The sequence below is a fragment of the Ixodes scapularis genome, unplaced genomic scaffold (genome assembly GCF_016920785.2).
Source record: "Ixodes scapularis isolate PalLabHiFi unplaced genomic scaffold, ASM1692078v2 PGA_scaffold0__279_contigs__length_252992795, whole genome shotgun sequence".
NCBI classification, from domain to species: Eukaryota; Metazoa; Arthropoda; class Arachnida; order Ixodida; family Ixodidae; genus Ixodes; species Ixodes scapularis.
The window spans coordinates 150,028,891-150,045,498 of NW_024609835.1; the positions used below are offsets into that span (position 1 = coordinate 150,028,891).

General features: G+C 41.3%; 1 protein-coding gene across 1 annotated transcript in view; it reads right to left on the reverse strand.

The window, feature by feature from the left end:
* LOC8033340 (aminopeptidase N) overlaps positions 1 to 16,608 on the reverse strand; it is a 131,752-nt gene that overhangs the window by 58,262 nt on the left and 56,882 nt on the right. The window contains exons 9-10 of the mRNA XM_040220923.2: positions 2,772 to 2,837; positions 1,805 to 1,870 (exon numbers count right to left, since the gene is read on the reverse strand). Coding sequence (XP_040076857.2) covers positions 1,805 to 1,870; positions 2,772 to 2,837 — 132 coding nt within the window. The remainder of the gene's footprint in view (positions 1 to 1,804; positions 1,871 to 2,771; positions 2,838 to 16,608) is intronic.

Below are 16,608 nucleotides of genomic sequence, written 5' to 3' on the forward strand. Positions count from 1 at the left end.
GCTTATATTTACCAATTAAACATTTAATGAGTAAATTCTAGGTAATCATTTTGCTAAGTAGGATGTTTTGTTGCGATCCTTCACGTCATCCGTGCTTTGGCAGAAACACCCGGTATATGTGGTTCTGATGATCAACGCAAGAAGAATACTCTTTTTTTTATTATTCTCTTAAATAGAAGATTTGTAGTTTATCATTAGGTATAGTTTTAAAACTAAGTAGAAAGCAAAATGTTTTGTTACTGGGGATGTGCAGTGACCTGAATTTGTTGTGGGAAAGCTACTGCTCGTAATCAGTTTTTGAGGCTCAAACCTTTTGTTATTTAGTAGTCGGCTTATCTATGAAACATTGCACCGCCACTTCAGATATTTATAATATAATTATCGCAGTAAAAAAATATCCGTATACCACTCTAAAAAAGTATGTGCGTCTACTTTCACGCACAACACTCGGAGAGTCAATCACCGCAACTTACGGAAGCAGCTCAGCGAATGACAATGCCGAAACATATGTTTAGACGAAAAAACGCAGTCTGAGTTGTGACATTAAGCAATGCAAAACGTCACGCTTGCATTGCTTAATGTCACAACTCAGACTGCGCTTTTTCGTCTAAACATATGTTTCGGCGTCGTCATTCGCTGAGCTGTCTCCGTAAGTACGGGTGATTGGCTCTCCGAGTGTTGTGCGGGAAAGCAGACTCACGGGCTTTTTTTTAGAGTGTTGCAGCTGCAGATTTTAAAAATAGTTTTATATTTTAGTTTTCAATCTTTTTGCCTCGATAATAAATTTTTTACGCCCCCCAAATGGATTGCAACATGCCTAAAAATAGGCTTATAAATATTTTTTGTACGCCTCGGAAAAGTAAATGAACGTTGATACATAAAAAAATGCTCGCAAGCACTGGTGACCCTTTAAAACCTCTTTGCAAACAATTCCCAATGATGAAATGACGATGTCTTTATCTAATAATATATTTACCCCAGAACAATAAATATATCGGGAGAACAAGACGGGCAGGTCCGGGAACAGATAGGTTCAGCAACTGCTCTCGAAATAAATCTAAGTACAAACGCGAAAGCCCGAGCGGATACGAAATAGTTGTAATGAAATAATTGAGGACAATAGTGATGATGATCATTGTGAAGATGGAAGTAAGTGTTCTTCACTGGTGAGCGTCCTCACAACGTATACTTTTTACTTATTGGGGTAAGGTACCCGTGGTGTAAATGCGTGTTTTATGGGAAGTGTATTATGAACTGAATCTGAGTGCATGAATGGCGCATGTTCAAGTATTGCCTGGTCAAATTACAGCTAAGAGCCTAAGATCGGGGCCGACGTTTATCCTGCTCATACTCCCCGACGTATTATTCCAGTAGTAGCTCACGAAGCGTTCAGAAAAAGTATGAGAGATGAATGATCGAACTTGGAACTAGAAGCGTCGGTCACTGATTTGTTTTTCCTTCACAAGAGGGTAAGTCTTTTGAGGGAGGCTTAATAACCCTGTCAGAGGGGCAGGTTAAGGGCCTTCATAACGAACTGCTTTAAAAAATGGGCAAACCAGTGCATGCCGATATGCGAGAGATCGCAAGGTGATTCGTCAATTCTTTAAAGGAGCTCGTTCTGAATACTCTTAATGCGTCCTACTGACAGGCTCTTTAGAAGAAAAAAAGACACCTTTTTATCTGGGGAAGCTACTTGCCACACGTTTCTCATGTAAGCGCTAAACGCCTGATGGTATGTTAGGTTATTCAGCTCTCACTATGTGAAGTATATTACGGTTAGGTTATTAGAGGATTCAGCTCTCACCAAGTGAAGTTCATTAAAGAGGTGTTCTGGTTGCACGCTCTTGTAGCTGTATTTCTTCAGGAATTGCTGCGAGTGGAAACGCCACGTGCAAATGTGACACCGAGCTTCTGTTGCCAACGAAACTAAGCCTACATAGTCCGCTATATGCAAAATCTTCAATACTTTTTTTATAATGCTTTGAATTTGTTGAAAAACAGTCGAAGAAGGTACAATATTTTATATTTAAATGTATTTTATCTTCAAAAGCGCTTGAACTTCTTGCATCGGTCGACCTTTAGATATTTTTGACTATTTTCACATATATAAAATGCGTGTATGAGGTTGTGGGAAAAATATTAATTATCTTCACGAGACTAAAACTATTCTGCGAATTGCCACTAGTTTGTTCACATTGGAGAATTCGCTAATATATTGCGTAATAATGCTTGCCTCGGAGGTATACAGTGTAGAATATTATATGTCTTGTAGCGGCTATTCTCTTCGAACGACCTTCGCCCTGTAAAGTTGCTGAAGTTTAGCTGATGATTGTAAATTGGGAGTGACTAAAAGTACCCTTCCCCCAAAAAAGAAAACTTGCATACTGGCTAAAATCTCAAAATAAACTAGTGTTAATCTTGTTAATCTAATTAATAGTGATAATCTAATTAAAACTAATAATAAAAAGAAATATTTAGATAACAAGCGAACACATTTCTTCTGTTAGGCTCCTCTTAATCGGAAGCATACCAATGTCCGGGGCAGTTTAGAAAATAGCGTGCTTTTAAGTTGAATGTGGACCTAAGTTGACGTCAATCACAGTGGTTATGTAGCAAAGCTCATTTTGTCTTTTAATGCCTAAATTTAAAAAAAAAAACAAAAAAACGATAGTAAAGAAATTTTTGCCGGAATACATCATTGCGTTGCTACGTTAAACACACACAAAAAAGCAGAGAGGCGGCAATAGAAGGAATCCGAAAAAGCGGGTTACCCTGAGTCCAACTCTGAAGGCATCCTTTGGCAGAAGGTGTGACAACATCCGAATCATCGAGACGCTCTGCAAGAGACGGTTAAAGCAATGCTGCATTTTCCAGTCATAAATCTCGGTCGTAAGATGTACATGCATACTCCTCATGTTAAGTTGTGTACTCATATCTAGTTCAAATATTTGAGTTTCGAAAGAACAAAAATAAATTGAAATAGACGACATTAAAGAACCTCTGACACGCCCCAAAAAACAAATTATTATGCTAGGCGTTGAATTGGCATATTTGGACATTACAAAAAAAATTGTTTCACTATGGAGTTGCGTAGTTTTTTTTTATAAAAAAAATAGAAATACGAAGCCCAATTCAAAGTTTCCGCCAGTGCACTGTGACGTAACAGCGTACCGCAAGGTGTCGGGGCGGTCAGAAGGGAGGCATCGCCGGAAGTCACGGGAGTTGTATCCCTCCTCGTGCTTACCGCGAGCACGTGTAATACTTTTTAAAAATATTTTTGTTATTCTCCGCACCTCCACGAGCGATCCAAGCCTACAAGGTTTCTTTTATTTGCTTTTAATCGTTTAATGTTGCTGTAAATGTAGAAGAAGAAGAGTCAGTGAATTGACGTGGTCAACTACAATGCCTAGAAGGTGCTGTGTGAGTGACTGTCTTTGTATTTCAGCAACTGAAGAAGAGATCACACTGCATGCATTTTCGAGAAACATACAAGAGATGGACCGGTGGCTGACTGCGGTTCCCGCAGGACAGCTATTAGAATCCGTGGGTAGGCGATGGATATGCTCGATGCACTTTAGTGATGAAGATTACAACCCTAGGCGAAGTTTACTAAAACTGCCCAGCCTACCCCACACTCAGCGTACGAACCGGCGGTACGCCGTGTACCGGTATTTCCTAAAATTGCAACAAATTGAAAAATAGCAACGTAATTCCTGCGCGGTGATTTTCTTTCAACTCCAGCCTGAACTTGTAGACTGTAGGCAACAAAACTAGACTAACTTATGAATATCCCTGGGCATTAGAAACTTCCTGTTGTGAAGTTCGAACTATGCAATCTTGAGCATTGTTATATTCAAGCAAACGACTGGGAATTCTTCGTGTGATGTTATGCAACCTATCGGCTGCAGGTCTGCAAGTTTCCTGCCCATCTCCCTGCAGCAGCGGCACTCAAGAGTCTTGAATTCAGGCATCACGACGCATCGGCTGCATGTGCACCCAGTAAACAAGTTCTACTCATGCTCTAGATAAAACACGTACTTTATGCTCGACGTTTACTTGTACTTGGTACACTCACCAGTTGGTCTTTTTTAGACGGCAGGCATCTTCAGCCTGGAGAGTATCCGATGATTCAACGACCTCGGTGTCTGAACCTTTAGCAATGCGATCGGGCGTGTCGTATGCTAGCAATCCTAATTTCTGCGAGCGTTTTAATTTTTTCTCAAAAACTTGATAGCTTGTTTTGTGCCCAGTATAACTCTGTGTCATCGGACTGACGGCATGCACTCGTACACTGGCTTGTACTCGCAACGCTTTGTTCATTGACCTCCATCACGTCGATCCACTGACTCTTCGTCCTCAACATTTACAGCACGGAAACTAACCAACGGTACAGTGATAAAGAGCAAGTGGAACTGAAACTTCGTTTTCTACAATCGCTCGTACGAAGAGCAGAATAAAAAAAAATAAAAAAAAAGTCTTAGGCACGGTCGCGGAGAGCACGAGGAGTGAAGCTCACGTGACTTCCGGCAAACCCACTTTTAGTAACGTACGTCGATGCCTCCCATCTGACCTCCCCGACACCTTGCGGTACACTGTTACGTCACAGTGCACTGGCGGGAACATTGAATTGGGCCTCGTATTTCTATTTTTTTATAAAAGAACTACGCAACTCTATAGTGAAATAATTTTTTTGTGATGTCCTGATATGCCAATTCAACACCTAGCATGGGAAATTTTTTTTTTCTTTTTGGCGTGTCAGAGGTTTATTAAGAGCACACAATTAAATGCGACTAGATTTATTCTCTTGATAGAAGCATTTCACTTTTTGTGGCAAGTTAGGCGAGTAATATTGTTTCATAAATTTCATTCTAAATATGCTTAACTGATAACGTTTCCGTAATGCAGTTATAGTGGCGCGCACGGCCATCATGCGCCAGGCTGTGTCACACGCGTGTCCGTGCTTGCGGCAGTAATGGGACAAGGGAACCTAAAAAATGTTGTTATCCCCTTTTGATATATACTTTTAAATTTAGCACGTGGTGTTCATACAGTTGAAATGAAAGAATAGGACTAAAGAAAAAGAAAGATGCAGAAATTCTGAAATTAAATTGTCTCTAGAGGATTGGCCTAAAATATAAACACACGTTACAATATGTTGGACGGAATTCTTACTCCTCGTGTTAACTGTAATATATATATATATATATATATATATATATATATATATGTATATATATATATATATGTATATATATATATATATATATATATATATATATATATATATATATATATATATATATATATATATGGGTGATTTCATCTCAACTCGGGCACGGATTTAGGGTCGAATTTTTAATTTTGACGAAAAAAATATATGTTTTGGAGCAATTCCTATAATAAAAGAAGACGCAAACGGTTATTTCGTCGGATTTTTTTGTTCTCAAGTTATGGACCGTTAAAGCGGTCAAGGTGGAAATTGATGTTTTTCCAGCCTATCGGAGGTGCCATATTTCACTCCATCCCTTTTCCCTACTTTTTATGCTGCATCAATATAACTTTTTGGGAACACTCTAGACATAGGCTTTTTCATGCTAATTAAGCGTCTAGGTCATAACATTCTTAATGATTTTTTTTTGTCAAACCGCCTCTCTGTGACGATATTTGACGAATTTCAGCAAGCTGTGCTGTGTGACCTAATCAACATATTTTTATGATATTTATATCACCGCAAAGCAACAATTATGCTCTTTCTTTTGAGTATAATTTCAATATTTTGCCACAAGTATATAATGCGCTACATGTGCCTGAAAAACGAATATTTCGAAAAACTAGCAAGTTTGGAGTTGATTTTCTAAAAAAACCCACTTTTTATTTTTTTTTTCATTTTTTATTTACAGTTAGTTCATATAGTAGTCTATCTGGAACTACCAACAGAAATTGTAATATATTGTTTGTATGGCCGCTATTAAGACTCGAATCTCGTGCTATGAGCGTTTTGAACGGGACTTCGCACAGGCGCTCTGCTGAGCAGAATTTTGGCCTATATAAGGTTTTCTATTTATCGTTAGCAGTTACCTAATATTCAACCATAAACATTAAAAAAAAATTTCAGTAGTGCTCTTAAAAAAAAGTTACTTAGAATTCCGTATTCACAAGTGCGAGCGCATCTTTTTCTCCCAATACGGGGGAATGCAGATCGTTAGAGAAGTCCTCTGAGGCCTTTTGCTTTCGGCTCCGAAATTTTGCAGATGCCACCCCAGTCAGGCGGCGTGTATTGAATACTTTATCTTGAACATCACGGGGCTACCACCTCTATCTTCGTCGGGGTCCTGGAGCCTCTAAGGATTATGCCTTTGGATGCGACCGACACGGAAACCCTGATTGTCGGGAAAACAGGCGTTTTAAGGTTAGAGTTTACGTCGCAAGCCCCCCTCTGTCTCTCCAAGCTCCCCTCCTCGTCCTTCTAAGACAACCGTGCCACTAATCCGCGGGCACTAAAAGAGACGCCGCTGCTGCGTGGCACTCAGAATTCGCGCGAGGCGGAGAGCGAATGTTTAAGTATGGATCGACGGGAAGATTGGGGATGAAAATAATTCCTGGAGAAGGGGAACAAGAGGGACAAGGGACAAACATAAATCTCCAAACACAGCTAGGTGACTGGTGAGCGACCAAAAAAATCGAATTTTTTCGGTCGCTCACCAGTCACCTAGCTGTGTTTAAAGATTTATGTTTGTCCCTTGTCCCTCTTGTTCCCCTTCTCCAAGGATTATTTTCATCATTATTGTCCAGCTCGCTTGCCCCTTTGCATTTAATTGCATTATAATCAAGATTGGGGACCCAAAGGAAGCCGAATCTTCGCACGTCGTCTAACTGACAATAGCCTTCTCGGTCCCTTTCTGGCTCTTTACTTGAATTCCTAAGCCACGGCGGAAAGCTGGTACTCATTCTACCTCCGTGCTGTCTGAGCTGGATGAACTTAAAACTGCTCCTGCTTTCAGAAAGCCAGAAGTGTTCGTTACTGCCATGGCTAATACATTATTCAGTTCAGACCGGAAAGTGTGCGCCAACTATTCAAGGAGACACAAGAGAATAGTGTTTTACGGACGCCATTTTCGTCAAGTCTCGGAGCTAAACCTAAGTTTTCTTAAGCAAGTTCTACCGGCTGAGGACGCCCAGCGCGTAAGCCCTGGAGATGTTCTGTGCAATAACTGTTACACAATGTTCTTGGGCCAGATCGAAGAACATAAGCAAGGACAGGAAATGTTGTCATCAAGCTCATCGTTCTCATCCTTGAAACCAGTGGACAGATCATTCGTTGACGAGGAAGCCCTGGTCCAAGGAGTGTCTGAAGCAACTGATGCTGCCGAAGTAAGTGTGACACCACTTAAATTCCCTTCTAGCGTGACCCCACGAAGTCGTACCGGCTATGTTAAGCGAAAAAAATCTGAGATAACCGCGGACTTCAAAAAGAAAATTGGTCGTAAACTAAGTGACGTGCACGGAGAACCTACGGGCACTGACAAAGAAGATCCATACTCCTCGTGCTCCGACTGGGTCCGCAATTTACGAGCAGCCTACGTCGAGAGCGCGTCGCAGCTAGAACGCTACCGCCTCTTAACTCTCTTTCCATCTAACCTCAAAAAGAAAGATATCCTGAACGCAATTCCTGAAGTGACGAAGCATGCTTTGGACCAATCAAGAAAGCTGAAAAAAAATAGGGGTCTGGGCGTCACCTGACCCATACCAAGGACATGCTCTCAACGAAAACGATGTCGCTCTTGCGTTGACTTACTACACATCAGATGCGAAAGTCTGCTCAAGACAAAGCCCGAACAAGAAGGATGTCGTAAGGCTTTTTATTGATGGTCAGGAAGTCTTCGTCACGAAGTGATTTATGACGAGATCTATTAGGGAAACCTACAAAGAATTCAAGGCGGTCAATCCCGAGTCAAAAATGGGCCTAACAAAATTTTATTCTTTTTGGCCCAAGTCGGTTAAGAAACACCCTGTACATGAATAGTGTGTGTGTGTATGCTGCGCCAACTTCATACTCTGTCTGACATCTCTGTCAAATTTGGCGGGGAAGACCATGACCTTTGAAGACGTCCAGAAAATGTTTCTTTGTGAAAATCCTTCCCAAAACTGATTCTTGCTGAGGTGTGAAGCCTGTTCGAACCGGAAGGACATATCCCTCGAGATGCTAGGGATGAGCGCTGAAGATGAACTGGAGTTGGCACTGTGGGAATCTCGTGGCGAGTTGGTGAAAAAACATTTGGAGGCCACTGCTTTTCTTAACGAACTCAACAGGTGGACGAAGAAATACATACCCCACTATTATATTCGGCGCGCACAACAGCGAGCAATATGGCTTGAAAAAGCAAATGTGAAGCCACATGTCGTAGTCCTCCACTTTGATTTGGCCGAAAACTGGAGTATTGTGCTCCAACGTGCAGTGCAGGGATACCACTGGAAAACCAAGATGGTGACAATCTTCACCTGCGTTGCGATGACCACGAAGGGAACACTAAGTTTCGGCGTCGTGAGTGACGATACCTGTCATGATTCTGCACACGCGCTCTTTGCGCTCACAATGATTGAAGACAGGCTCGAGGAACGCTTGCCCGTTTTTTTGGAGCTAATCTATGTTTCGGACGGCGCTCCAAGCCATTTCAAAAATCGGCACCAATTACACGAATTTCAGGAGAAGATTGTTGTCAGCAGGTGGATCTACTCGGCATCAGGGCACGGCAAAAGCGATGGAGAGGGCGGTGTGCTGAAGCATCATGCGTCACTGCATAACTTGAAAATAACTGAGCTGAGCTTTATAACTAACGCGCGTACGTTCGTTGAAGCTCTCGGCCAGAAAATCAAGGGGATAACGCTTCTCTTCATCGACCAAGAGGAGCTGTCCCGTTATCGGGAGCTTAAAAGGAAGGGGTGAGAGAAGGTAACCCCATCGAAAGGCATCCAATCTTCTCATGTGCGGAGCAAAGCAATAGGGGAAGGGGGAGGTGATGTGGTCCTAGAAAGAGTTTATCAAACCCCAGAATAGACAGAGCTAAATGGTGGGACAGTGAAAAGGCCGGACCGTTTCAACAGTGCGTTCATCCTTGTCCCCCTGTGAGTGCGCGCTGTGTGATCAGACGACGCGCCATAGACTTTGACACTGAACTGACTGCAATTTGGACAAAGCGAAAACTGGCTCAGAATCGCATCAACCTACTGTCTCGAAATGTGCTACGTCGAAAGATGAATATCCCTATCCCAGGTGTTTATCACTGTTTTTGTGTAAGCAGCGCCGTGTAGTGTTGAAAAGGTACTGCGTCGTCTATCCGTAAACCAGACGGAATTTGGCGGTGTTCAATTCGTTTTAAAGTTTATATTTGTATTAACTTTGAGTGTATTTTATGTTAATTAGGAGTATATGAGACATTTGGTCAACACATTTTGATATATTTTATGAAATGAACATGTTTAGGCTACAACTTGAAATATTACTTCCCTTCTCTGGTTACGTGTCGCATCTTGAGTTTAAAATTCCGAACTTAATATGTAATTGTCATATTTTTTTATGTCAAACAGATATGCAGTGCATATACATATGTGCGAATTAGTATCTGACGCTTAGGAAGTACGGTCTATTTTGTGCACATACGGGCTTTTTCGTAAAATAACGAGCATTTCGTGGCGTGTAAGGCTTCAAATGCGTTAGTGATGTGTTTATGTTTCATTTCTATTTGCAGTGATTCATGCCAGGTTACTTAGACTTTTCCCTCGTGACTTAAGTTTGTCCGTGAGTTTAGATGCTTCTCCGTCAATACATAGATCGAAGCTCACAAACCTTTCAAATCACCCCAGTGCCAAGTAAATAAGTATTGTAAGGATGAATATTGTTACTTCACCTGTTTTTACGCTTAGATATTGTGGTAAACACTAACATTAAATAGAAAACTTTACATAGGCCAAAATTCTGCTCAGCAAAGCGCCTGTGGGAAGTCCCGTTCAAAAGGCTCATAGCACGAGATTCGAGTCTTAATAGCGGCCATACAAACAATATATTACAATTTCTGTTGGTAGTTCCTGATAGACTACTATAGTAACTAACTGTAAATAAAAAATGAAAAAATAAAAAGTGGGGTTTTTTAGAAAATCGACTCCAAACTTGCTAGTTTTTCGAAATATTCGTTTTTCAGGCACATGTAGCGCATTATATACTTGTTGCAAAATATTGAAATTATTCTCAAAAGAAAGATCACAATTGTTGCTTTACGGTGATATAAAGATAATAAAAATATGTTGATTAGGTCACACAGCACAGCTTGCTGAACTTCGTCAAATATCGTCACAGAGAGGCGGTTTGACAAATAAAAAAAATCATTAAGAATGTTATGACCTAGACGCTTAATTAGCATAAAAAAGCCTATGTCTAGAGTGTTTCCAAAAAAGTTATATTGATGTAGCGCAAAAAGTAGGGAAAAGGGATGGAGTGAAATATGGCACCTCCGATAGGCTGGAAAAACATCAAACATCAATTTCCACCTTGACCGCTTCAACGGTCCACAACTTGAGAACAAAAAATCCGACGCAATAACCGTTTGCGTCTTTTTTTATTATAGGAATTGCCCCAGAACATATATTTTTTTCGTCAAAATTAAAAATTCGACCCTAAATCCGTGCCTGAGTTTAGATGAAATCACCCATATATATATATATATACTCTTAAAACCGCCCAGAAGGACCTGCCAGTCACGTGTTCTGACTTCTTTCGCCGGTTCGTGCCGCCAATGTTCATTACAGCAAAGGTATGAAATGCCAATGATCTCAGCCCTTGCTGTCATCTATACATTGTTAATTTTCGGTGGAGATGAGCCCTCAGGTGTCTTTAAGATTACCTGCCTGTCTGATATTGAAACAATTATGAACTAGAGTAACACTTCTGAATGATCACCTTTTTTGTAGCTTCATATCTCTAGATGGCTGTGCATGGTTGCTATTACCAAGCTTACGAAGTTCATGCATTTTTTTGGGAAGACAAAACTTAAGTGTCTTAAATTATTTCAACTTAGCGTTAGGTCCTCGAGTTCTAAGATTGGTTACCTTTATTTGCCCTTTAACACGTTTCAACCAATGTTTGTTCTTATGCTCACATAAAACACTAATGACAAGTTTTTTTCTTTTTTCGGGGATACGTTCTTTTTGTTTGAACCGCAAACAAAAACCATGGTGGCAGAGAGTCCATCTTGATATCAGACACTGGTTTTGACATAGTACCCAAGTTGTCAGCAATTACAAATAATCACGAAGTACTATGCATACACAAAAACATCGATGCATATTGTGTTCTGTATCGCTCACCAAATGGAAATGAATATAATCTCTTTGAATTTAAGGACAAGATGTTTACTGCTATGGCTGATGTGAAATGCAATTTTATTCTCGGAGGTGACCTAAATATTGATCTGCTTACTCCGTCGCAAAATTAGTCGAACTTATTATTATTACTGTCCACAAATAATCTTCGAAGTACAATACCTCACCCCACGCGTCTCATAGCGTCATGTTGTTGTTCTTTGCTCGATGTTACAAGTCATGAAAACTTTGATGTTACTGGCGGGGTTAAAGGTTCCGATTGAAATGACCATTTGCCTATATTCATGCTGTTTCATAAACAAAATGAACACCGGAAACGTAAGTCACTGAGGTTCGTCCCTTTAGATACGTTTAAAACATTAACAAAAAAACGTTGCAGGTGTTTCGAAGGAACATTGAGTGCTAAACATTGAGCAGTATATATTAGTCATAACTGATTTAAACAAAGCGTATGACATAATTATTAATATATTTGAATACATTTATGCTGCTTCATATTTTTTTTAAATTTATTTATAACCAATAAACAGCTGCGTAAACCTTGGGCTACTGCGAAACATTTAAAATCAATGCGGGAAAAAAAAAAACGAGCTTACGTAGCGAATTTCTGAAATCTGAAATCGCACAACTTGGCTGTGATTCTTGAATGTATGAAGCGCAGTGACTTGCTTTGTGATAGGCTTGGTGCTCTTCTGGACAAGTCATATAACAATGATAGAGTAAATAAATGAATGATAGATTGGATAAAAAAATGGTTCTTTATTATGAGATCCTTTGAGTTTGTATTTTTGTAAATGTTGGGTCGGCTACTTACTGTAGTGATGCCAGATAGAATATGACAAATGTATGCCGAACTATATATTATTATCCTACCTAGGAATATGAAGCTTTTTCTACGGTTACAAATTTACGCAACAATTATAGTTGCGTTTCTAATGTCACATATATTAAACATCTTCGACTTGTGATTGACGTCATTTATTCTTGTTGAACATATATTTACATCCTTGCTCTTACGTCAGGCGTGTTTCCCAATGGTATCCAAATTACAGAAGTAACAGTATTGTACGAGGCAAGAGAGAGAACATAGCGTGGGAAACTATCGCCGCGTACACTCTTCCATTTTTCTCTCAAAAGCATAGAAAAATATTCAGTCGTAAATTACAAATGTTTGAAAATAAGAATATTTTCAAAATGAATCTTAATATAAATTTCCAAATTTCGGGTCAGCTGCATCTACACTATTGACTCCGTAAGTGTGACGTCATGGGCCAAACAAACCGTTGCTAGGGTCGTTGTTATGGATAAATACGTGTGGCTAGGTTTTGCTACAAAAACCCGACCGTTCAAAAATCGGGAGTATGATTTAAACTTCTAAAAATTACAGATATAGAAAGCTTGAATGTCATATATGTTTCGACAGAAGTGTGCCGGTAATCGCTTGTTTCCGAAATATTTACGACTGCAACTTCCGGTCTTCAAGATGCCTGCAGCAGACGACGAATGCAAGAAGTATGCCGTCTGCCACACGCAGGCAGGCCAAGCCGGCGCTGTCGTTTGAATCGTGTGAATAAGGACGATATTCTGATATTGCACTTGTTTTAAATATAATGATTTTCAGTAACTTAAAAGAATTCATAGTGGGGTGCGATGCAAACTATGGTTTATCGAAAGTCCGGGCATCGATCGAGAGGATCGTCTGCTAAAAGATCGCATTGGACCCGTGTGAAAAGCACTTCAGGCGATTGGTCGAGATCCCAAATTTTGCTTGTGGACTCGCGCTATGTGAGGGTGCGCCGTACCTAATTGTAACCATCGCTGCAATGGTTACTGAAAAATCGCGATGGACATGCAATTCTTTAATAACCTGACAACCTCAATAATAATAATAAACAAATTACCTTGACGGCGTACGATTTGTTTATCATACTGGTCTGCACTACACCTGTGATGCACTTCAGGTCGTCGTCGTAAATGATCCGCATGACATGGTTTGATTTTACGTCATTTTCACCCCTTTGAACTAAACTGGGTTCTTCACAGAAAAAAAAAACGCACATTGCGGAGGCCTCTACGACCACGGCAATGCACTTGTTTTGGTCGCTTGTTTACCGACGCAATTCAATGAAGACGCCCGCTGCAAGAGAGGCCAGCATATCTATCGTTTCGTCTGCTACCGAAGCAAAGCGGAGTGCGATACTTCAGAAATGGCTTTTATCGTTGCAATACGACACTGAAACGATAAAAACATCTTCACAATTAGATATCGAAAAATTGGGTTGACTAAAAAAATTATTTACTTACTTGTAAGCAAAAATCTAGCCTCATTTGGAGTCTCCATGCATTAGTCCATAGCAACGTCCCTAGCAACGGTTTGTTTGGACCCAGACGCCATGTTGTGACGTCATCACTTACGGGGTCAATTGCACCAGGGGGAGATCATACTTAAGAGTTTAGAAAAAAAGTTTTACACTATCGGTATCCTTCTCGACTTTAGCAAGGCCTTCGGTTGTTTCAAGTCGACACCATGGCATCTTTTAGCTAAATTAATGTCAGGTTTTTGAGGTGCTCCTTTTTCCCTAAATATGGTTGAAGTTGTTCACAAAAAGATAAGGGCAGAGGAGAAAAACACGTACACAACAGACAAGCGCACGCTCTCAACTCGTATGTATTGGAAGGAAGAAGAAGAGAAAGAAATGCAACGGCAGAATCAGCTCGAGCGACGGCCACAAGGGCATACGAGCTCCAGGGTGGAACTCGTATTCAACGATACGCATAGGATTGTAGAAGGGTCATTTCCTTCATAAAGACACATGCTGCTGGCTCACACGTCGCTCGCCCATGCTAAGGATGTTAAATGCTTTAAAAATTTCTCTGGTGTGTCTGTCAAGGTATTTACGTATTATCTTTATTTTTGTTTCTAAGGACGGTGTACACGTGCGGGCTTAATAGTGCAGAGAAAAGTGCACTTTCCCCACCCTCCCCGCCCCCTCGTGGTTTTTAGAGAAAGATTAGAGAGTTTTCGTAAATCGTTTTTGCCGTCCTGCAAAGCTCTCCGCAACCCGCGCAGGTGCAGTATAGCGGCTTCTTCGCTGCGGAGGTCTTAGCGAAGGGAGAAACGCGGTCCACGAAAACTTCCTATTGTGTTCTCGTAGCCGGTCACTAACATACCCTGCGGTCTGTTCTACGTAGCATCTACCACAGGAAACCGGGATAGTCTATAGATGACACTCGACGAACAGGGTACATAAGGGTAGACATGACTTTTGTGGCACATATATGTTTTCTGATATTTTTACCTTAGTTTGGACCTTTGCACATATTTGACCCATTGTTTTGCGGGGCTGACCTCACCATACTTGTTAGCTACATTTTTAAGATTGCGGGAAATTCTGGGTATCTGCAGGACCGCAATTCCTTTTTTTTTCTTTTTTTGTAAATAGTGCGCTTAGCTTTTTTCATAAACCGTCACTTTTTTATCAAGGTTCCGACTACCTCAGTCAACACTTGCGTTGGAAAAGCCAATGATGTCAGCCTGTAAATTTGAGCGTTGAAACTGCATTAGATGGTATGAAAACGGCTTTTTTAAGGTAGATGTGAGACAGGAGAGAGCTATACCTCTTTTTACGACTTTAGAGTGTGAGAACGCGTAGTTAAGAATGCCTTTTTTTTTTTTTAACCTGCTGATTGGGATGCAAGGAAAGCAAGAGGTTCAAAAATTTAAAAAGTTCTTCTTTAGGCGTTTCAAACGTAAGAAAGGAAGTCCTAACCTCATTTGCGGAAGATATTGTCTTACTGACGACTTCCTTGTCCACCATTTATTTTGTACACAAGCAGTCAGTCGTCAGCATACCCAAACACTCGTGACTGTCGTAGAATCAATAAAAGATTCTATAGCACGGTCAACACCCAAAAAGACAATATTTCTAAAACTGGTGCTACACTGAGCCTATGCACACTCCAGACTTTTGCGAAAATACCCCGTTTTGCCACCCTATGAGTGTGAGAAATTCATAACCTGAAGGTAACTCTTTACGGTTACTTCACTTGAGTTCCAAAACAAAAGTTCATTTCGTTTCAGAAAAAATATCAAATAAAAATATTAAAAACATATGTCCCGAATTAAGGTGGCGATGCGGGCTAGTTGGTGCATATCTTCAAAAACTGCAACACAGCGCACAAAAGACGAGAATACGGAATACGCATGCGTCAGCCTCATTGCTGTATCGACGTGCCGAGCCAGATACCTGTCTGTATGCATCAAGAACGGCCGAGTCCCCGCCGAGGTGAGGACCCTCTTCGGTTGTCTGCTTCCGTCCAGTGGCCGCGCCAAACGCTTTTGCAACATACTGAGGTCGGAGAGTTGGAAAGAAGCACGGTTCCTACGCGACTACCTGGGAGTGCTGTGTTTGTTGAACCGCACCACCTCCACGGGTCTCCGATGCCATCAGGAGCACCTGCAACTTGTGAACCAGGTGACTGAATTCTTGTGGTAGCGTGTGAGAGCGGGTCTCTTTAACAAGTTTCCCGCACCAGAACGAAGTCTTGACGGTTGACGCTTTTGGGAGGCGCTCAAGTTCCCGTGCGTATATCTACAGTCCTTGGAAAAGGGTTAAAGTACAACATCCAGCCGAGCAGGAAGTCACATGAACTGTTAGCTGACGTTCGGACTTGTTTTTGACGGACCAACTTGTTTTTAAGTGTGGGGCAAACCAGACAGACCCCCCCTTTCCCTCCCCAGGGCCGGGGGGCGGTGTCTTTGGTATAGACCTTTTCATTTTATTAGTTGCCTCACCGGTGGATAGAGGGCGCTGACACACTTGCGGTGAGCGGACGTGTTTCCTGGTTCTCCTCGAGCATCCGAAGCTAAGTGCCAGTTTTTCTTCTTTTCTCTCTCTTTTTTTGAGAGTTGATTGGAAGTGACTATGCGGTAGCAGTATTAGGTTTGAACAGCAGCAGTTAACGTTAGTTTCGCAAAGTAGGCTCTGTTTGAATTTTTGGCGGGAAGGGACGGTTTGTTCCCGGTCTAGACATGGGTCTAGATTTGGGTCGGCATGACAAGGGTGGGGACGAGTTGGTGCAGTGCGAGGGGTGTGGGAGGTGGTGTTACCTGGAGGAGACGGGTTTCGGGAGCCTGGAGGTGGCGGCGGAGGTGAGTTTCGAGTGTCGGCTTTGTGTGAAGCTTCAGCAGGTAACTGGGGAATGGGAGGGTAGAGTTCGGGAGATTGAGGCCCA